Source organism: Camelus dromedarius, chromosome 31 (genome assembly GCF_036321535.1).
Source record: "Camelus dromedarius isolate mCamDro1 chromosome 31, mCamDro1.pat, whole genome shotgun sequence".
Classification (NCBI taxonomy): domain Eukaryota; kingdom Metazoa; phylum Chordata; class Mammalia; order Artiodactyla; family Camelidae; genus Camelus; species Camelus dromedarius.
The window spans coordinates 5,374,960-5,398,376 of NC_087466.1; the positions used below are offsets into that span (position 1 = coordinate 5,374,960).

The 23,417-nt window shown below is 40.5% G+C and overlaps 1 protein-coding gene across 13 annotated transcripts in view; it reads right to left on the reverse strand.

Moving 5' to 3' along the window:
- Window positions 1-23,417, reverse strand: part of MTMR3 (myotubularin related protein 3) — a 113,473-nt gene that overhangs the window by 8,242 nt on the left and 81,814 nt on the right. For 12 of the 13 annotated variants that reach the window (XM_064481092.1, XM_064481090.1, XM_064481091.1 and 9 more), the window contains 9 exons: window positions 18,052-18,148; window positions 15,479-15,592; window positions 10,326-10,531; window positions 9,662-9,793; window positions 8,579-8,690; window positions 5,498-5,693; window positions 4,566-4,751; window positions 1,773-1,943; window positions 434-579 (listed from right to left, as the gene is read on the reverse strand). In XM_064481092.1, the coding sequence (XP_064337162.1) occupies window positions 434-579; window positions 1,773-1,943; window positions 4,566-4,751; window positions 5,498-5,693; window positions 8,579-8,690; window positions 9,662-9,793; window positions 10,326-10,531; window positions 15,479-15,592; window positions 18,052-18,148 (1,360 nt within the window). The remainder of the gene's footprint in view (window positions 1-433; window positions 580-1,772; window positions 1,944-4,565; window positions 4,752-5,497; window positions 5,694-8,578; window positions 8,691-9,661; window positions 9,794-10,325; window positions 10,532-15,478; window positions 15,593-18,051; window positions 18,149-23,417) is intronic. The other variant, XM_064481095.1, reaches the window with a different exon arrangement.

Here is a 23,417-nt window from a genome sequence, read left to right on the forward strand (position 1 = left end):
TTACAGTATTTTACATTAACTTATTATCAGTCTGAATTCAATAAAGCTAATTCATAAGTTGCAAAGTCAAAGCTTGTATCATCTATCATCTGACACATCTGCCTTTCAAACCCAAGATGACAGATCATGGCAGGGAGGCAGGAGCAGAGCAGTGGCTAAAACTCAAAGTCAGAGGGTCACAAGGAACCCAGAGGATTTGCTCCATCACTGAGAAACTGCTCAGTGCATGCAGCAGGCGATGCAGCAATGGGCCCAATACTCTTTAGGGAACAAGGCTCTTACAGCCTCAGAGCCCAGAACCCTTTTACTTTCCCTATGAAAACTTCAGAGACCTAAGAAAGACATGTGGAGCCAGACAAGGTCATGATCTCTGACCATCCCTGGGAAAACACCCACACAGGACCTGAGGTCTTGGTATCAACCATGGGCTCACCGACTCAGGGGCGGATCATCAGGGCTGGTACCAGGGGCTGGGTATGGTGCACAGCTGTCGTCCGCTGGGGTGGACGGGGATGGGCAGGGCAGGTACACCGCACTCCACAGCATCAGGTTACGCACGTGGCACACGGGGTACAGTACCTGAGGAGAGAGCCGGGACGTAGGTTTAAACGAGTTCCAGCAAGTGTGTTAGAAACATCTAGAAATGAGGGTGAAGAATGCACCAAGCTGGAACACCCAACATGTCTTGCATGCTCTCTAAGGGCATCAGCGTGAGTGGATGCAGCTCTGTCCCCCAGCAGGACCTGTACACAGCTAGTCTGCTGTTGTTTTGGGCAACACTTTTCACCTGAGAGCCTCAGTAGGCATGAAAATCTAAAAAAAATTTTTAATCCTTTTCTCATTAGTTATTTCTTAGGTCACCTTCATTGAGTAACTAGCTTTTCTCAGCCTAATTTACTGCTTTTACTGCACAAGAAAGTGAGTCATTCTGCTAGATGGTGACTGTTCCCTGGTACAAAAGCTTGGCTTCAGAATTCACTATCAAACCTGTTTTATAGGATCATCTAAATTAATCATGTGAAAAAGGGGGAATTTTCTTCTATATTGTTCCTTCCCCAGCAGCACAGGAGAAAGAGAGGCAGCTAGTTTCAGTCTTTCCTTGGACTACTTAACTGTAGTAAGACATTTATTAATAGTCCAGCAAAGCAATTTAACCTCTGATTAGCCTCCCTGTGACTTTAGAATTTAAGACGCATTCTGACAAAAGGAACATTACCGTGTACCAACACAGATATAAGTGCCTCCTCCTCTGCTTAACAGAAGGTGTTCCTTTGATTAAAGGGCCTGCCAGTTCTCCATGTGAGCAGAAAATCACAGACACACAGGCAAGTGTCACACAGTTTTCTGCTGAGACAGAAGCTACAGTATCACTGCCTGTGGACACCGGAATGGTGTTGGGAGCCTGGTGGCAGCTCCTTCTGAGCTATCAGGAGCATCCACAGAACTTACATGCCTCTTCCACTTGTTAGACAGAACATTCTAGGAATAAGTTAAGGTCTGGCAGAGATGCCGGAAATATTCGTGTCTAGAGTGGCAAAGTAGAGATGTGCATTAAGTCAAACTGCTCTGAACAAGTAGTCAGAAGCAGGGCAGAGCATCACCAGAAAACAGGCCTTTCTCAGGAAAGAGTGGTTGGAAAAAAATGGAACCAACCTGTCCAGAGACAACTGAGATGCCTTCGAGAAACCAGTCGCTACTCAAAAAGGCTCTCATATGTCCCTATCCTCAAATTCATCCTGCTGATCAGAGAGAAAAGGCTGAAGGATACATACGGTTTCTGACTGAGAGGAGTACAGTAGGTTCTTGAAAGCTTTGTTGCCTGCCCGCAGCAGCGACCACACAGAACATGTCCGTTCCTGAGTATGCTTTTCTCCTCTCTCCTTGGCATTGTTGCACAGGAATGTTCCAAAGAGGCAGGAATAGGTATGTTGCACCAGTTTCACCTATAGGAGTCCAAAGAGGAAAAATCTAGCTAGGGGTATGCATTTTCTGGGGGAAGGTCAGCCCAGCTGGGTGACCTTCCCTAACATCCCTGATGTGCACTTCAGTCCACACTCAGGAAGGATGGGGGAACCAAGTAAGCCATGCCATCGCCGTCTCCTCACAACCACAACCACTGTCACTCCCAAGTCAAAAGAGCAAAGATGGGGACCTTGGCACCCCCAATCCTCTTGGCCTTCCTGGTAAACAGTCTCCGAGGTCCTAAGTTAGCAGTCACCCTCAAAAGCAACAGCATATAAACTGGGCACAGAAGGCCAGTGTGCAATCTGGGTCTGAACGGAGAACACGCGTCTAGACCTGTCATTGAGCACATCGCTGCTGGGCATCTCACATACCCCAAACGGCTCCACAGGTGCTGGGTGGGCAACAATAAGATGACAGCCCTCCTGCCCTGGAGGAGCTTGCTCTAGGTGTGGGGAGAGGTGGCCAGTGCCACGGACAACAATAAGGCAGGGGAAGAGGGCCAGAGCACATGCAAGGCGGTGTGACGAGGCTTCATGGGCGAAGCCTGACGGAAGAGAGAGCAGGTCACACAGGCACCTGGTGGAGGGGCTGCTCCACACAGAGGCAACCGCCAGCACAATGGTCTTGCTGTGAGGTGAGCATGTGCTTGTGATTTGTGAGGAACTAAAGGAGGCCACTGTGGCTGAAGGACACTGCATGAGGTGGAGGATGGCAGAAAATGAGCCCAAACAGGTAAACTCTAGGAGAGCCCTGCAGGCCATTTTAAGGACTGTGACTTATTCTCTGTGTGAAATGGAAAGTCACTGGAGATTTCTCAACAGAGGAATGGCATGGTCTGTAGTATGTTTTAGAAGGATCCCACAGGCTGCTGGATTGACTCCCTGGAATTGAAGCAGGGGAAGACAGTGGTTTGGACTGACCAGTGTGGGAATAGCAGAGGTAGCAACATGTAATCAGGTTTTGGATATATTCTGAAAGCAGAGCTACAGAATCTACTAACAGAGTGAATGTGAAATATGAAAGGAAGGAGAGCTGAGGATGACATAAAAGTTTTTGCCCTAAATAAATCGAAGGACTGAGCTGCCATTTGGTGAGATGGAAGACATCTGGAAGATCAGGTTTGAGGGGAAGGGATGTGGAAATCAAGAACTAGGTTTTGAACAAGTTAAGACAAATACCATTAAGACATTCAAGGGGAGACACTGAGTAGTTACAAATGGATATGAGAGTCTGGGGTTGAGTGGAGAGGTCTGAGCTGAAGATGTATACAGATAACAGTCAACAGACTAGATGAAACCCTAGAGAAGGAGGGTAGATAGAGGAGCAGCCTGAACGCTGAGCTCTGAGGAGGAACATTCGGAACTGGGGAGGTAAGGCAGGACCAGCCAAGGAGACAGAAAAAGACTAGCTGGTGAGGTAGAGGGGAACTAAGAGTACGTGCTGGAAGTCAACTGAAGAAAGTGTTTCAAGAAAGGAATGATTAAATCGTGCCAAATATTAATGATGGATCAAAGAAGTGAAAACAGTCAAAAGGTACAAACTTCTAGTTATAAAATACGTAAGTCAGGGGGATTCAATGCATAGCATGGTGACTACAGGTTAGTAATATTGTACTGTATCTTATAAAGTTGCCAAGAGAGTACGTCTTAAAAGTTATCACAAGAAAAAAACTTTGTAACTATGTATGGTAACAGATGTTAACTAGGTTTTGTGGTTATCTTTTAGCAATTGAGACAAACCTTGTGTATAAATCACATTGTGATTTATATTTATATCAATGTGTTGTATGCCTGAAATAAAATGTTATATATCAATTATACTGCAATTTTAAAAATAGATGATTGAGAACTGATTGGTGGATTAGCAACATGAAGGTCACTGGTGACCTTAACTAGAGCAGCTCTGGTAAAGTGGTGGGTTAAAAGAGAATGGGAGGGAAGAATTTGAGACAGTAAATGGAGAAGACTTGAAGAGCTCTGCTGTGAAGAAATGAGATACAAGAAATGAGTTAATACCTGGAGGGGGATGCAGGACCCAGAAAGGGCTTTGATGAAACAGGAGGCACTACACCACGCTTGTATGCCAATGGCAGTGATCTGGTAAAGAAGGAAACTCACTAATACAGAAGGCAGGGAAGAGAAATGCTGGAGCCACGAAGCTGAGCAGAGGAGAAGGGGGTAGAAGCTGGTGCACAAGTGGAGGCCTTCGAGGGGCTGGAAGAGGGAAGGATAGTGCATCCTCCTTTAAAGGAGAGGGAGCAGAGAGCATGAAACAAACACAGAGTTTGGTAGATGGACTGGAGGAAGCAGATGACAGTGTATTGTTTCTATTTCTAACCACTATTTAGTGCTTCTATCATCCATTTTAAAAGTTAAGTTTAAAATAACTCTTAGACTTTATGCAAACTTAGTATACCTGGATTCACTAAATACCTGTTTATTGCTCTTGTTTTTTTGATTTAAAAAAATGGAAACTTGCCCCCTCAATTAAATTCCAGAAAGAATGTAGTTTGATGTGAAAACTGGCCCACTAACATTTGCACTGATACCCCTATGAATTTAGAAGGTTCCCAAAACAAAGAATCACAAGACCAAACTCACAAGGAATGCTTCATTGAACTCAAAAGAGCAAGGAAATTGCCTCTGAAGCTGATGAACACAGTCAAGCCACTGCAGAAACACTGGGCAACGCTCGTTCAGATCATCCGAGTTCTCCCCATGACCACATCGGTCAGCAAACTTGTGGCCAAAATCCAGCCACTCCATCTCCACGAGGACCTGGAAACCCTGCAGGGAAGCACCCAGGAGAGATGGTTTGTGTTGGTCTATCCAAACTATAACTGTCCTAAACCTGATGTCACCACAGTGATCCCTTTTAACAGCCTTCCACTAAGCCCATCAGAAGCCCCTAACCCAGCCGCATGGCCAAACGCTCCACCCATGATGGGAGACGTGCTTAGGGGAATTTCCCAATGCCCTCAACTCCATTCCATAATCAAAAATCTAAGCATCTATTTACCTGAGCCTCTGTTGAGACTATTTATATCTTCAGCCTTTCATTGACTATAAAAAGTCACACTTTTTCCCCGTTTCTTTTTTATTTTTTAATTTCTGTCTTTAGTGTTAGACTTAAAGTCATGTTTGTAAAATCTTTCCCCAACCCAGATTTACATCTATTTTAGGGTACCTTTATGGTTTTTCTTCTATCTTTAACCCAATAGGTGGTTATTTCAGAATAAGTGGTGATACTGAGACCAATTACCATAATAAGCATATAATCAAGATCCTTCTGTAGAAGCCCCTCTTTCCTGGGGGAGCCAAAACTTTTCCAAGTAGACAGACTGCAAAGGAAAACATGCCTGTATTCTCAGTACCTTCTTATCCACTCTTACCAATGTTAAGAGGCATTAAGAACTGTGGTAGGTACCACCACAATTGGACCTAACCACCTCAACCCAAACTGATCCTAAAACCCTCCAAGGCTTCCTCCACTCCTCCTAAAGTACCAAATCCAACTCTTTGGATTCACCTACCTCTATAGTTCGGTAATAAGGGTCCAGCAAGAGCTTAGCCAATGCCACAATCTGGGGGGTGCGGTCCCAGCCATCTGAACAGTGCACTAGCACTGGTCGCTGATCACGATCCACAGCATGCACGACCAAAAGTGCCGACTTCAAAAGCACAGAGAGGTGATGGAGCCATTTTGTGCTTTCGAGAGCTGAGAGCCAACTACAAAAATAAAACAGAAGGGGATAAGGAAATGCTGGTTTTTATAATATACTGGATCGTTCCCTAAGACTTTGCCCTCCAAATAAAACACTGCCAAAACAGAAAATCTGTCTTTATAAAGCAAGTACAAGGATGAGACCCAAGCCCTACTATGCAAGAGGAGAGCCTTAGAGACAGGACATTAATGGGGCTTTTTGTTCCAAAAATTTTATAGCTAATTTCCCTGAGAAAATTAATATTTAATATTTTTCAGTCCACAATAGGTGTATCTACCCAGTGTAAGAAAAGTAGTTCTTTCTGGAATCTTCGGGAAAAAATGCAGCCATTTCTGAGACGGAAAAAGAAGATATTTATATTTAATGATCAGCAACTCTGACCAACAATTTCTCAAAAAAAAAAAAAAAAAAAGGTAAAGAAAACTCAAATACATCTTTAACAAGATAAAAGCTGGATGCCAGAACCAAAAACAGTGCAAGCTACATCACCTACTACCCACACCCCAACAACTACCTCTCCTCAAGTCTTGAATGTCTATGGATTAAAACTAGATGGGCCCAAACTAATGATTTAGACTCACACAAATTAGTACACCAATGGCTGATACACAGTATTACTGGGCTTAATGAAGACTGGATTCAGCAGGGATCTAGAAGAACCTTTTTTCAAAAGGCCTTCAGGAAGTATCAGAGCCCAAGAACTGCCCCTGGGAGTCATCCACAATTTGATCACAGCTAGTCGTTTTAACTGCTGACATTTTGTTTCTTGTGCCCTGTCACGAATTCTACTCCCCATTCCCACGAAAAGCTCCAATTTCTCCAAAATGCAATCCAATTTGTAGTTAAGACAGTCTAGCCCTTGAAACACCGAGTCAGAGAAGGGAATAAATACTTCTGTCAGGGAACTCCTGAGAAGGCTTTTGCCAAGACTAGGCTATAAAGGCCTATTAAACCTCAGGGAATGAGCATGAATTTTTGGAACAGTCCAAAGAGGGGGTCTTTCCAGGCAAACAGACAACAGAATGTAGTACATAAGCATGGGCTTCGCATGGATTACCCTGTTCTACCAACCAGACTCATTCCTCAGAGGGTACAGCGCCTAACCTAAACTGAAGGTTCCTACTGTTTAAATCATGTATAAAAATTCTATAGCAAGACTTTGTATTTTCTACTAGATACCTGAGAAAATTTTTTTGCTGGTGGATCAATTGTTTACTCACTCCTCACGCAGTCTTTGAAAACACTAAAAGATAAGGCTTAGGAGAACAAGTACTAAATTATCTCCTGGCCCCCGAAGAAACAGTAAATGAGAACCTGCGTAAATAAGGTCCTCTTCAGCCTGACTGAATCATGCTTACATACCAGTCGTTGTCCATGCCGAACACAGAAGATGCACTCCAAAATCTGCCAATAGAGATCTGCTGAGACTCCACACTGTCTTCCCTATTCTCAAAAGCTAGGGTAGAAGTTTACCACCCCCCAGCCCTCCACAGTCACAAACAAGTGTCAGGAGGCTTGCTTATAGCTTGGTCCCGGCCCTGCCATAGTTTCTTTGTATCCACAAGGGAAGCTTCAGTAATGCATTATGATTTGCTGCCAAATACAAAGTATTTCCTTCTTCCTTTACAACCTCCCTCTCCTCCCCAACACTCTTTTGGACCAGGCAAAAGCTAATTACATCTTTTTGACTTAGAGTTTAAAAAACAGCTTTTTAAGAAAGCATTTTAATTTATGGAAGATATTACAGATCAGGTAGTGTTGACTCTATTCCTTTTACTTTACAGACAGGAAAAAGAGATATCGACAGGAATTAAGCCAGCTGGCCAAAGTCACACAATTAGTGGCAGATCTCCTGAATCCTCAGCCAGGATCTTCCTATGGCCTACCTTTAGGAAAGAGAATGCTACTAGCTGGGTTCTGAAAATGTGCAGCGGATGCAAGTTGATAATACCCAAAGCAGGGCAGCAAGCTCATTTCTTCCATCAGGCTTTTACCCAAGGACAACTGCTTTACCCTCTGGGCTAATTGCAACTATGATGAATTTAATTGTTTGCTACCAGGAGATAGTACAAGAGGTTCAGGCAGCCATTTGATTTAATAAATCACATAAAGAATGCTGAGAATTGATGCAATCATGAAATCTACTGAACCAGACCCAGGGAAGCAGCTATGGGCTCCAGCACAAACACCAGAGAAGAGAAAATTCTATCTTTTCTGGCACCATTTCTGGCTTCCTGAAATACTGTAACAGGGGCTTTTAAATATTTATCTGTCCATATTTGTTTTATAGAGCATTCCTCCTAATTTACCTTGTATTCAAACAGTTCCCTTGGGGGAAGAGGTGTTATTCCATCTTCCTCACAGCAAATGCCAGCCATTCATCTTTAATAAGCAATAAAAATCACGGCAATGTTTTTACTAAGAGGGTAGTTTAGAAATCAGAAGCAAATGTAAAAGGAACTGACCTAATGGCAAGTTTAAAGAAAATTTAACCCTTTTCAGAACATGATGAATAAAATTTCACTCTTCATGGTAAAACATTCCATTTCACAGCAGGTTAAGTGTCACTACAGGATGTCAGAAACCAAAGAATTAAATTACTCTGGGTCAAAAATATGTAGAGGAGAAGAAAGAAATCCCAAGAAAAATAAGAAGGCAATGCTTTGGTTCTGAGGGCTGAGGTTATCCTTTGCTGCACATCTTTAAACCTTTCAAAGAGCTAGATTCTTCTCCCAGCTCCTCTGTCCTGCAAGCTCCTAACACAGGAAGGAGAATACCCCGAGTCTGAAAGTAAAATTGAAGTTTACCAATAAATAGCAGGAAAGACCCCTTCAAACTCATTTTAAAAAAAAAAGCAATGCAAAATTAAAGTCAAGGCCAAGGTCTTACTTTCCTGGATCCGGCATCTGTGTGCATAGCAATCGCAGAGACTGAAAACTCCTCCGAATTGAATGAATATTTGCCATCCCCATAAACACAACTTCACAGTTTGGGTAATACTCTGGAGAGAATAGCAATAAAGAGAATACAAATATGTTGAATTTAAAGCTCACATGGCCAAATCTAAAAGAAGCAAACTAGCTATAAAACAAACCCACTGCAGCTGCTAATGAAACTCCAATGTTTTGATGCCTATTAGCCCAGTCCTTCATTATGAGAGGAAAACAGTGCTTGACTTTCAGCTGTCAAAAAGGAAGGTTAGATTTGTGAAGATACTGGCATAAATTAGAAGCTTTTATACAAGATCCATATACTTCCATCTCACCCCAGGTTTACCTCTTAAGCCTCTCCTAACATGCATCTCTGGAATCTCTTTGAGAAGAACCTAGGAGAACAATGCCACTTCATGCATCCAGATTTCTTGGTACAACTGCTTTTAATTCCCAGCTTAGAGCACATCTGGATAAGGAGCTCAGTGCCTCTACCTGCTCCATCAGCGCACAACTGGCACCAAAGAGGTCCCTCCTTGGAGAAAGCCAGCATTCAAACAGTAGGGGTGTTACAGGTCAGGACAGAGGCACTGTGCTAGAGTTTTGTGCTTACTGCTTCAATTTCCACCCCAGGTTTTCTAAGTAGAAGCCATGTAAGGAGTTTTCTGTGAGGCCAGGGATGAGCACAGCCATTGTCAAAGGCAACAAAAAGCTTTTAGAAGGCTTAGAAAAGCAAGACGCTAAAGAAGCATCTTCCAGACATGAACAGATCTTATTATGGGAGAGGACTTAATTTCCTTATTACTTAAAGGTTGGCACAAGGAAAGAAGATTATTTCATTTCACTGGTTTCACTGCACCTCCTCTTCCATTTTTCTCTTGAGAAAAGCATAGTGTTCAGATTCCAAAGAGCTCTGGCTCTCTCAGGACAGGCTGAGGAGCATGGCTTCCCATTCATTTCAAATTGAGAACTAAGACACCATTGGGCATGGGCTGGACTCACAAGGACAGAGGGTCAGGGGACAAAGCACTGTGCCCCTCACCTGGGCATTCGCAGCCTCCTCCTTTGGCTCGGTTCGCTACAGCTGCTGCATAGGAGCGTGCATCCAGGATCAAAAGCTTCTGTGGCTGGATGGCTAAACTCTCTGCTCCTGAAGCATTGGACAGAGAAGAGTCTAGGGACACAAGAAGGAGAAAGGAAAATTTTAATGAACCTGTCTCTCCCAGAACTGTTGCAAAATAAGAACCATAGGCACTTATTAAAGTCCCCCCAAAACTCAATTAAGTGAAATCCATGTAGCCAGAACTACTTTAATACATAAGACTTCTCCCTTTAGTTTGTCTTCTGTTTTGTCTACCACCTCCTATACCTCATTTCTATATTGCAGAACGTACAATGACTACAACATCATCCTGGTGTCTTTCCCCGTGGTCTGCAGACACTGCTGCAGGCTCCCTATCACATACGTGCGTCATTATTGTCATGATGGCAAGAAAGACAAACACTCTAGTCCACTTCAACCAAGTTTGAAACATAGGGTTTTCTGGTTCTTTGCCAAGACCCATGACTCCTCAAACAATCCCATCAATTGAAGTTTCACTCTCTTCTATGAAACAAATCTGGTATCTTCCAAGGAAAAGGCCATTTCAAGAAAAGATTCTCAGATGCTATAAAACCTGTTGCCAGGGGTCCAGGGAGCACCTTACCAAACTCCACATCAGAAAGGTCTCCCGCGTTGGCAAAGTCTCGAGGACTGTTCCTAGCTGACAGCTTGTTGCCACTAGATCGGGAGTCAGAGGCACAAGCTTTGGCTATTGACTGCACCAGGTGCTCATCATCAGCATTTCGCCAGCCCCACCAGCTGACCTCCGGCTGTCCACAGCGGGCAATGACAGCTCCATTGCTCTGGTGCCTGTGCAGGGAACAAGGCAACAACTGTACCCATCTCAGTGACCCCATTCAGATGCTCTGTGCTCATACAAAACATGAGATAGTAGATTTTAAAGGCATTAATAAACAGCTTGACTACAGGTTAGCTTCATGTCCTCTCAGGACAGAAATCTCACATAGCAACAAGAATAAATAACCAAACCTATCCGGATCTTTCTTGATTATCATACCATTTTAGAGACCTTTGGAGAATAACCAACAAAATGATAAATGTGTATTCTTAGAGAAAACAAATTAGTATCCATTAAGAAAATATTTGAATCTTTAGATTTATTTTTGGAGAATCAGGTAAAAAATTAGTTACAAATACCACACTAATTCTGCAACTTAATAATGAAGCATTAATCTCTCCTTTTTAACACCACACCTAAATATCCTAACATAATAGATGCTAAAACAGAAACATTTGTTTCCTCACTGGCTTATGAGGGCCCACTGTAACAACTGTGCCCATATGGCTGGCTTGAGGATTCTTTTCAAAACAAGATCTTACCTTTGAGACTAAAATACTTACCACAGCAGACTGCTTTACAAAATCTGGGACTTCACGAGTCACAACTGCTCTTACTATAGGCACAGGCAGCTCAATGAACCAGCTACCCTTCCTTTAGGTCTCAGAAGGATATGAACAGCATAAACCTCAGTGAGCTACTCTGATAGATCCCTTTCTAAGAAATAAGACCAGAAATCATACTGATAGTCTACCTTAAGATGCTATTAATACCCAGGCTTTTAATTGGGAATTTTAGTTAGGCAATTATTACAATTAAAAATTATAAAGGTAATACTATTTGGCAATAAAAAGGGATAAAGTTCTAATACATGTTATAACATATATGAACCTTGAGTATGTTATGCTAACCTTGAGGATGTTATGCTACTAAGTGAAAGAAGTCAGTCACAAAAGACCACATATTATATGATTCCACTTATATAAAGTGCCGAGAATAGGCAAAGCTATAGAGAAAGACTGTAGATTTACTGGTAACCCAGAGCTAGGGAGCTTGGGGAGAGAATGGGGAGTGACTACTAATGGGTCTGGACGTTTCCTTTGGGGTGGTGAAAATGTACTAACATTGATTGTAGTGATGGTTGCACAAGTCTGAATATACTTTAAAAAAAATTCACTAAGCTATACACACTAAAAGGGTGAATTGTATGTGACATCTCAATAAAGCTGTTTTTTAAAGTTATAAAAAGTAATCAGTTCACTAAAAAATAAATTAGAATGAAAAGCTAGTAAGCAAAAAAATTTAATGTCCACCAATTCTATATCGTATAGAGAACTGTCAATGTCTTAACTCCCATTGAAATTGTTTCTAAACACATATATATACACATATAACACAAATGTAGGGTACAGATGGATTTAAATAAAACATATTACTGACAGCACTATATACAACAGCCAAGACATGGAAACAACCTAAAAGTCTATCAACAGATGACTGAAAAAAGAAGTTGTGGTATATTTATACAATGGAATACTACTCAACTGTAAAAAATAATAAAATACCATCTGCAACAACATGGATTGACCTGGAGATTGTCATTCTAAGGAAAGTAAGCCAGAAAGAGAAAGATACCATATGATATCACTTATATGTGGAATCTTAAAAAAAAAAATTAGACAAATGAACTTATTTACAAAACAGAAACAGACTCACAAAAATAGAAAAACTTATGGTTACTGGGGGGAAGTACGGATAAATTGGGAGTTCGAGATTTGCAGATACTAACTACTACTATATATAAAATACATAAACAAGTTTATACTGTATAGTACAGGTAACTATATTCAATATCTAGACTTCAATTAAAAAAATACTATTGAATCTATTTGTCCTCTTCAAGGAATAATGTGAGAAAGATTTTGTTTTTTAATTTTCCCCTATTTTAAAAAAAATTATAGTTGATTTACAGTGCTGTATTAATATATGATGTATAGCATAGTGACTGAGTTATACATATATATAAACATTATTTTTTCATTACAGGTTACTACAAGCCTTTGAATACAGTTCCCTGTGATATATATTAGGACCTTGTTGTTTATCTATTCTGTACATAGTAGTTTGTAGCTGTTAATCCCAAACTCCCAATTTATCCCTACCCCACTCCACCCCCGTAACCGTAAGTTTGTTTTCTCTGTGAGTCTGTTTTGTAAATCAGTTCGTTTGTGTCATTTTTTTAAGATTCCACATATTAGTGATTAAAGATTTTGGTTTTTAATCCTTAAACTCAAAAACAATAAATTTGGCAATAAGCAAATTCCACCGGAGCCACCAGTTTGTTTCTAGTTTTTAAATCCTCCCTCATTGGAAGAGACAAGTATTGGAGTAATGTAAAGTATCTCTGTATTGCCAACACACTCCTACCATTGGGTCACCTGCTGAATGGAGCCAAACTGTAAATAAAACCTACATAATAAGTGCTGAGTAACCAATGAGCTGACCGATAGCAAATCTTTACAGAATAGGCTAGCCGGGCCTTTTTAGCCCATCCTTTTCTGAAATCTTTCCCAGAAGTGCTTGAGCAGAACAGCAGATAGTAGCTGTCAGCCTGGGTCTTGGGTTTTAAGGGCCACGGTATTGTAACAGATTGCAACTGAACTGCTGCAGTGAGCAGTTAAGTTTTCTGCAGTCTTCAAAAATGCTTCAGACTGCATGAAAGAGAATGAGAACACCACAGCTAAAAATCACTAAAGAACATTCCCATCATTTTACAAACAGAACCAGGAAAAATAAAAATTAAGATGTCTGATGGATATCTACTAAACACAGTGTTTCAGTTTTATATAGAAAGATATAAATGTTTAAACTATCCCTAAGTTAGTATTAGGCAAGCTCCCTAAATGACTAGAAGTTTCTAATAATCACTCAATGCACAAAGAGGGAAACTAAATTGTACCAGAGATGGGCACCCTTCGCACCATCTTGCTGTGTTAAAGCAATCTCTGTATTCAATAATAAATGCAATTAAGCACTCCCTCATCACCATAGGAGAAAGCACTAATCAGGTGTTGCGCTGTCAAGTAACTGCTGCTAGCAACCTAGCAATCATTACTGCAATCTACAGACAACCAAATTCAGTAAACATACATTCATTTACTGAAACATAGGTTCAGAAGCATCCTGCCACCTGGGTTGAGAGCAAAGCAGAGGGTAGTAGAGTATCCCAAAGCATTCTTCAACACACCACTCACAAAGCTCCCAAATAATGTAACAACCTAGTTTAGAGCTCAGAGACCCAAGATACATGTTCTGAAAACAGATCAATTCCTAGAAGCCTGTGAACCAAACTCTGACTTGTAATATTTTGAGAGCAGATTTTCTGAGAAACTGCAAATAACATTTTTCACATATATATGCTATGATCTCTAGAAAGGGTTGGAAAAAAACCCTATGGCTCATGCCCTCTAGAATAAATTTTTGAAAGGAAAAAAAGCTTCCCATGTTTATTCTAAGAAGTTTTTCTTCAACTTGCACTTTCAGGCCTCTCTACCAATAGAGGGAATTCACCGAATGTCCCTTACTCTGAGAATGAAAGTCCTTTTCCCTTATCCTCAGAGTCAGCAAACCCCACAAATACCAGGGCTGCTGATCTAACACAGCTGTTGGCCACAGAGCAGCAGCTGGCTGCTTTCCCTCTGTGAGCTGGGCCAATTGCTGATAAGACTCGTAAGTCCTTTCAAGCTTTCACAGCTCTCTAATTCCTGTGTCATTCTTACCACTTGAATGATAGGTAAATTTGGTGACCTACTTTTCTAGGGGTGTCTGAAAACAACAGTGATGAAAATTGAGACTGAAAACTTAATGGCTTCCACTGGGCCAGAAGAAACCTAACATATTTTTCCATGTCTCTCTATTCAGAGTGGCCTTCAGAATCTGCCTTCAGTGAACTAAACGAACAGCTGGTTACCTTAGTGGGAATTCCACAAGGAGATAAATCCCTTCTTGCTACCCTCAGTATTTCAATGGAGTGCCTCTTGGCATGAAAGAGTTCCTAACTAAGCCTCACTGGTTTGGCCCAAATTCAAGGAGAGTCCATAAAGTCTGCAACCTGGGAAAATGAAATGGAGAATGTGAATATTATAAGAATACCTGAAACAGTTCCAAAATAAGAGGAAATGACTTCTTAAAAATTTAACATGATTCTGTGAGAACTGAGCTAACTAGTCACTGAATCACAAAAGCAGCCCTCAGGAATACAGCCTACTCCAATTATTGCTTAGAAAAGCCCAGTCCTTACAGATTCATTCTGATGTCACAGCATACCTGCAACGTAAGAATATCATTCCCATTTTACTAATTGGAAACAGGATGAGGTCAGGTGGAGAACTTAAGGTGCCACAGCAAGGAGTGTCAGAAGACTTGAATTCCAAAACCTATGCTCATCACCACGCCACCACCCCCCTTCTAGAACTCGCCTCCCTTTGATCTCTGAGATCAGCTAAGCCCTAGCCTTCTCTAAATGCCTCCTCTCAAAGCAGAGCACTTCCATGTGTCAAAGTTTTGACCACAAAGACAATCACAATGACTCAAAATCTACACTCCCAATTCTTACTTTCTAGGACTCATCTCTCTCAAAAGGCCAACATCTGAAGCTAAACAAAAGTGAGCACATTATCTTCCCACAGAATGTCAGAAGGATCTTAAAATAGCAAGACCAGCCACTTTTCTATTAAAATTTTTTCAGTGTCAACTGAACCATCAGCTAGTGTTCCAGATGCAGTAAGTACTGGTGTATGACTGGAAGAGCAGCTTTAGCAATAAGGAAGTACAGAATAGCCTGGAAAGTTCCCTAAACTCATCCCCTCCCCCCACCAGGTTAGCAGCAACAGAAGCAGCAAACCACATGCAGGGGGTAGTCGCCCCAGAGCAAGCTGGGCCCGGCCAGGCTTACTTACCTGTAGACGACAGCAGGGATGCGCTTCCAGGACCTGAAGCTTGCTACACTCTCTAGTTCTTTGTCAGTGATCCAGGCAGGCACTATTAGCTCCTGTGGATAGCTACCACACAGCCTAATGGGGAAGGTGAGAAAGAAGGAGGGGGGAGGAAGACAGAGGGAGGAGAAAAGAGGGAGAGACACTAGTGAGCCAGCATAAGGATGTGGATCAAGCTACCCCAGAGCCAGTTAAAAGGCAATGAGGAACATGACTTCAGTCTTGGCCTACTCAGTAGAACAGGCTGCCTAAATTGTTTACTTATGTATATGCTAAGTGATACTATCTTGGATTATTCCACTTGATGCTGTCTTTTGGGAATCTGGCAATCTTAACTTCAATGAAAAAGGGGAGTTAAGAGGCAGTCACTCCATTGTTAACTGTTGTATCCAATATATGGGTCATCTCTAACTGCACAAGTACCCAGTCCAACTGCAGAGATGAAAAGTCTGTGTTCCCTCTACCAGACCTTCGTCTTTTCAGGGAAATGTGTGAAGGACAAGAGCCCACAATTTCAAGGTTCCAGAGACCTCAGACTAACATAATCAAACAGGATGTCCTAATTATAGGTAACAGGTGCAGCCATGGGTAGGTAGAACCAGCACTACAGGTCAGCCCCACCTGCACACATTATCACAGCTTCATTAAGCCAAGTTAGTAATATTGTTAATCATAATTTCTATAAAACATACTTCAGAACAAACTACACTGAGGGGAAAAAAAGCTGTTTTCATTGGGGAAAATACTAGTAAGTGCATACCAGTCAAGCTGGTGCCCAAGAAGCAGTATATCTGATAGTTTTTTTACTTACAAGACAGTGTCTCTCTGGGTAACCCAATATTCCTTCTCAGTAGTCAAAGCAATTAAGGCCTTTAATCCAAATCCTAAAATACACAAACAACTCCTCCTTTTCCTCCCCATTCTCCTCCATGACCATCACCCCTATCATCCTGCCCTAGTGTATTTTACACATTAGGGGAAGAGGCATAAAAAAACAAAGTGGCTTAGGAATTGGGGGTTTTAATCATTCTGCACTGAGTATCTCTCTTGTTCTCAATTTCCAAAAAATTAAGTACCAGGGATTTAAAAGCCACCAAACCAGGAGAATAGTCATGACCAAGAGTAGCTCTATAAACTTCCTAATATCTGTCCACAAACTCCTAAAAATAACCTGGTACACAGTGATCATAAGTTAACACTATGAGTCTTGTTCCTTTTACCTTGTTTTAAACCTAAGAGTAAATTTAGTTCCTGTTCTTCCTTTGTAGTAGAAAGAACTTTTCAATGTCCTGAAGACTGGTTTTTGAAGTGGAAATAGTACATTCAAAGAAGTTAACTTTTAAAATCCCTATTAAATAGGGATTTTGAAAACAATAGCTTTTGAACTCCAATCTTTTTTTTTTAACTCTAAACTTCCCCCCCAACAAGTTTACTTAATTCAGTTTTTCAAAATTTCACCCAATATTCTGATCACTATATTTATTCACTGTCCTATAAACACTACACTACCTAGTAGCCAGCTCTTCAGTAAGTAATAGCTGCTCATTTGTAGATAAGCAGTTTCCAGCATAGGAAATGTGGGTTACACGTGAACAAAGCCTGTGGCAGCCTCAGACTCCCTGAGGCGTCCCCTCCACTCTTCACCTTCCATTCTTTGCTTTGACTTGTCACTGAGAACAGGCAAAGGTATGACAGGTCTGTGACTCCTGATTCTTCACACCACTTCGGGTTCTTAACTCCTTGGCCAAGGTCCATATTAAGAGCTGTGTGTAGTAATCAGCTGTAGTTCTACCAATGAAAAATGAAAAGCTCTGATGCCTACCCACAAATAGCCCAGGAAAACAGTTATAATTTGAGGCAGCTCAAAAGGACAACAGAGTGATTAATGCCTCCAATTGCCGCAGGGAAACGTAAGAGAAGGATGTATTAACTTAAAAATTCTGGACAATTTTGTTTTATAGAAACCTGGATCACCAAAATCACAGTACTTAGCTGCCCTCACCAAAGTTCTTAAACCTTTTAAGAGAACAGGTAGCGGGAAATATTTTTAATAATGGTTACATATTTAATGGTTCAATGATCACAGCTGTGAAGTTCATTTTCAATCAACAAATCAAAGAATAGTAATACGTATGCTTATTTCATGGACTCTAGAGTAAAATTAGAGTAAAAACCAGCTCATAAGTGTTTTATTACTGATCCCATCTCTAATATGATGTCGAACGATGATGAGAATAGAAACTGCCTGCTTGCAGCTAAGCACAGTATTATCTGGACAAGCCCATGCCAAGAAGAATGGAGGCCTGGAGGGGATAGAAAGGAAGGTTCCTGGATCCCATTAAGTAAGGATCTCTTTCCACTCCAGTAATAGCAATGGGAATAGAAGGCTCAGAAAGTTCTGAAGATCATGCATTTAGATTTAATAAAACCCCATTTGAAAGAAAAAGTAAGTTCAAGTGTTCTGCCGCATGAGAATTGGGGTTTCTGCAAAGGCAGTGGCCATGAAACATAGACCACAGGGACCCAATACAACTCACTTGTACTTCTCATTGATGTTGGAAATCCTCCAGGCATTGTTCATATCAAAACCCATCCGCTCCACTTCATTTTTAAACCTTGACGTTACGTGCTCCCCTAGAGACCAAAGACAGGTAGCAGAAAGGAAGAAATAAATATGATTTTGCAAAACAGGTGGAATAAAAGCAGAGCTACCCTGCTCAGTTATTTTTTTAAAAGGGCAGGTATTGTATAAATAACATTTAGCTTTAAAATTCCCTTCCAGGATAAGACTATAAAAAGAAATGAGAAAATTAATTTTGATCAAGAATTACATTACCTCATCTAATCACTACTATCAACTCTGAGGGTAGGATCCCTGAGCTCATTTTACAGAGGACAAAACTGAGACTGAGGAGGTTATTATGGTGGGTCTGATTCCGAAACCCATATTCGTGTCACTATACAGGAGACTTTCCTATTTCCACACTCAGAATGGTGGCATATGTAAGAAATAAAACAGTAATGGTGAATAGTAATACAGATCTACAACTCATCAGAAACCCTTTGGGTGAGATTTTGGAACTTGAATTTCCTGGTGCATATATTGTAATAATAGGTTAATGCTCTCAACAGCATTAACCAAAAGTTAACATTTCTATAGTGAAATCCATGGATAATTCACACTAAATGGGATAAGTAAGGCAACAAACAGCTTCATGTCAGCTCAGATCAGGTGAAGTCACCAAAAAAAAAATAAGAAAATTCTTTTGATTTTCAGAGTCTTACAGATTACAGAACTGCAATTAAAACTTGTGGTTGCCAGGGGGGAGGAGGGTGGGAATGGACAGACTGGGAAGTTCGAGATTTGTAGATACTGACAGGTATATATAAAATAGATAAACAAGTTTATACCGTGTAGCACAGGGAAATATGTTCAAGGTCTTGTAGTAGCTTATGGTAAAAATATGAAAATGAATATATGTATATTTGTGTATGACTGTAAAATTGTGCTGTACACCAGAAATTGACACAACATTGTAAACTGACTATAAGTCAATTTAAAAAAAATCATGGGACTGTAACTGCCAATACCCAGGAATCTCAAGAAACACCACACTATTAAGTGCTGAGCATTTGTAAGAACATCCATCCAAACAAGCATAACCTGCCTACATCTGCCCTAATGATTTTGATTTCTTCTTAAGATAGCAACAAAGACAGAAATGAACCTAACATTAAAGGCATTAAATCTGAAATAACTTCCTTCCCTGAAAACAGAGTCCTAGGGCAGTAATTAAACACACACACATATACACACAGCAAAAAAAAAACCATTAAGCAGTACCTCTAACATACAGTGTTATAGGTTGTAAAATAAATGGTGGTGGGGGCTGGGAGAAATTACAATAACAAATAAAAGCACAAAACAGACTGCTGTTGATCAAAGCATAAAGCTTTGCTCTCGTTGAAAGAGGAGCTTCAGAAAAGGAAACAGCAATTACTTGAATTAAGGGCAGTTCTGTAAAACTACTTCCCATTTAAACTGCTTTCTAGAGTTTAAAACTAGGTATTACACATTTCCTGAAGGAGAGCGATAAAAAGAGGTTCAGAGATATAGGAAGAACTTATCAGCTGAATCTATCCCATTTTGGAAAAGTTTTAAAAGCAATACAGGCTTCCAAATAGGAAAAACTATCTGAATTGGAGTGCCATCTGCTTACAAATTGCAAGGAATAGTGACCATCAGAATACTAGACAGAGGGTCTTTCAATTATAATCCCAATATTAAAGCTGTAAAACTATGACAACTTCCAAGTTCACTGATTAATGAGATTTTTCCCGCCCTGGGATACAGCTCCAAGTCTTTGCAGAAGGTATTTTAATTAATGGTCATTTACAGTAGTACCTCTATCTTAAACACACAAATACCCTAAATAGGATCCTATAATTTTAAAATAATCACTGGCCAAAGAACCACCACCACCTCCTCCGCTGCCATCACCGCAACCACCCTCCTCCTCTACTGGTAGTTTACTACAAGAACCACTGCCCAAAAAAGGGCTTAGAACCACTATCCCCACCTTGTAATTCTGAGCTACACACACAGAAATATACACTGAGTAGTGAGCATAGAAAATCTGTTATTTCAAGTTCCTTGAGAACAAGGAGTGAGTTTTAATTATCTCTGTATCCCCTAAACAGTGACTTCATAAACTTTGAAGCTGACCATTACAACCCACAATAAGCATGTTTTTTATCACAACTCAATACAACATGTTTATTTTTTTTTAAGTTTCACAAAACACCCACCCTTACTATGTGTAATACATTGGTATTTTCTATCCTAAATGTTTCATGTCATACTGCATTTCTTAAAACTTTGATTTCATGACCCACTAGTAGATCACAACCTACCGTTTGAAAACCACTGCTTGAAAAAAAATTAGATTTTACACACATGAATAATTCAACTGGCTTTTGCCAAGTTGCTCTAGAAGTTCACTTGGGTTTATTCTGCCAGAAAAGCGAATGCCAAGCACATAAATCGCTGGATTTCCCTTAAGAACTGACCTCTCAGAATTCTCATGTCTCCATTCACTCAACATTAGCTATAATATCTCAATTTAAATATTAGGGCCATAAGTTTTTTGTTTGGCTTTGTATTTCCATTTCAACCCTTCCTATGTGCCTGTTCCATCCTTAAGTGAAGATCTGTTCCTTGTTAATATTTTGTATTTCTTGTACAACAAGCAGTCCAGCAATTCTTATTTTAATGGGAATAACTTTTTCAAAGCAGTAAGTCCCTCTATTATAACCAGTGTCAACCAGCAGTCTAACCCCTACTCCACCCCCCAAAAAAATCTAGCTCCCTGGGTGATTTTGAGTATTCAAGCCTACAACTATACACAGCTTAAAGGCATGGGATAGAAGAGCCATGCCCTTGCCCAGGATGTGAGGGAGAATAGTACCAGGGTCAGATTTTCAAATATGGAAAGAAGAATCATTCTTTTCTATGAACAAAGGTCCCAGTACAGTCATCTAGATGTACACCTAGTGGACTGCATTCAAACTCAGAAAAGACTGCTGGCAAGGGCTTTTACTTCATACTAAATAGGCAACTGCATAACAGGAGAAGACCCATAGTCATATGCTGCTTATGGTTAAACAAGATGTGCTTAATGGGCATTTCACAGAAGAGAGGTCAGAGAGGTTGGTCTGATGCTACTAAACTAGCAACTGAATTGTCTAGTCTTCCATCAGGACTCCAGATTAATGCTCAAGTACAAAATGATCACAAAGAAGGCAGCTAAAATGAGGACACTGAGCATATGGGAAAGAAGCTTTAAGCTTTAGTCCATCTTTTTTTTAGAGTTTGAAATGGGGCTAAAAGCAGGGTCAAGAGTTTTGCAAAGGTTTTTGTGAGCTTCACAGGTGAACTTCAATAACAACGTGGAGACTTCTTCCAAAGCAGATTAAGACCCGGAGCTGTGGCCACCATATGGCTGGCTTAACTATGACAAGTTCAATAGTCAAAAACTAAAATTTATACGAATACAAAGTAATGATGTACTTTTCCCACTTCCCTCCTCTCTGACACACTGTATTCTTAACAGGCTAGGCAGAGAAGAATCTATAAAAGGTTTTATTAACTTCTGATAGACTAAACTAACTTCCACCCTTCAGAGCCTATGCTTGTGATCTCATGTGTTGGGGCAGATTATAAAATGGCATGACTTTGAAATACCTCGAGTACTGTCTCAACCTAAAGCTGACTTGTAAGAATGTAGTTGTCTGGCCTGATCGTAACTGATGAGTAATGCTGCAGCCACCATCAACACTCAACAATACTGGTGGAGGCAGAATCACCAGGCTGACTGGCTTTAAAAATGCCACCACAGTATTTTTTAAGAGCAAGTTTCCTCCTGTACTCCACAGTGAAAATATATAAAAGGAAAAAGCCATACCTATATCTAAATATACGTACTCAAATTAGGTCACTGAAGTACAGTAAGACTGACTGCATGTTAACTGCAACAGGTTAACCTCAGTGTGAAAGTACATGTTGAAAAGAAACAAAATACAACCTTTACTAATAGATAAGTTCCAATCAGTTACAATGGCATCCTCTTGTTTATTCATAATTTCCAAAATGTTTTCACAAGCATGGCACATTTACTGAATTGAACTCCCCAGCATTAACAGATTTGATCTTCAGGATACCCAGATCAGCATGGGCAGGAAGAACAAAAATGTCCCACTTTGAAGAACAAAGGAAACTAAAGTACAGACTATAAATGACTTGCCCAATATTATTTTTGAATTAAATGGTAAGGGTTTGATTTCAGGATTTCTAGTTCCTAAATCAGTACTTTACCCCCAAATGCCTCCATCAATGACAAACCCATAAAAAGAGAGAGGAAACTGTGAACATCTGTATGTTCTAGTGGCCAAAGAATATCAGATCTTCAAGAGAAAGGTCTGAGGACCAAAGTCATCCCAGCTAAGGACAAAGCCATTTATCACTGATAGATGAGTGAAGTTCTAACCTGGCACATCTTAGGAATATCCTAGGAGGGCTCAAATCCCGAAGACACAACTAAAATTATCAAGGGAATAAGGAATCATCTAAAAAGATGAGGAATTTTCAGGCTGTGGTTCTGAAAGAAACAGGTTAGGAGAAACTAAGCCTTGTTAACTAAACACTGGCAACCCAAGACTAGGGAATGCCTCTGGGAGTTAAGAGCCTTAAACAAATCAAAGTTCTTACATAACAATGCAGCAAGATACACTCATTAACTTCATTATCCTAGGAGATGGTAGAGACAAAAAAAAATCTAATAAATAAGATGTAATAATGGTTAAAATTCAGCAAATATACATGTAAGATTTGTGCATTTCATTGTATGTAAACGTTTCTTTTTAAAAAACTTGAAACATAAAACAAAAAACACAATGTCATCTCATATAAAGAAGGAAAAAGAGATGCAATGGATTAGGGAGTGAAGTGAGACAGTTTAGGCATAATCTCATAATCTTCCAAGGCTGGTGTGGATGACTCTTGGTTCCTCTGACTGAGCAGGCTTGTGGAAAGCTTGGATTTTTGAGGCTTTCCTTGAGGTTCCACAAGGGCAGGTGCCTCTGTTTTTCATCTCTGTATCCATAGGACCCCATACAGTCAGTTCCCAATAGCTGAGAACTGGGTTCAAGTCCTAGCTCTGTCACTTCCTAGCACTGGGACTTGGCAACAGGCTTTACCTCTGAGTCTCCATTTCTTTGGCTCCCAAAACAGACACCAGCCTATCCTGTTTGTATGACAAGGTCATGAGGGTCAAACAAAAGTACATTCCAAAACATCTTTAAAAATAAGATGTCTATGCTTGCTATATTTTAATTAAATATATGA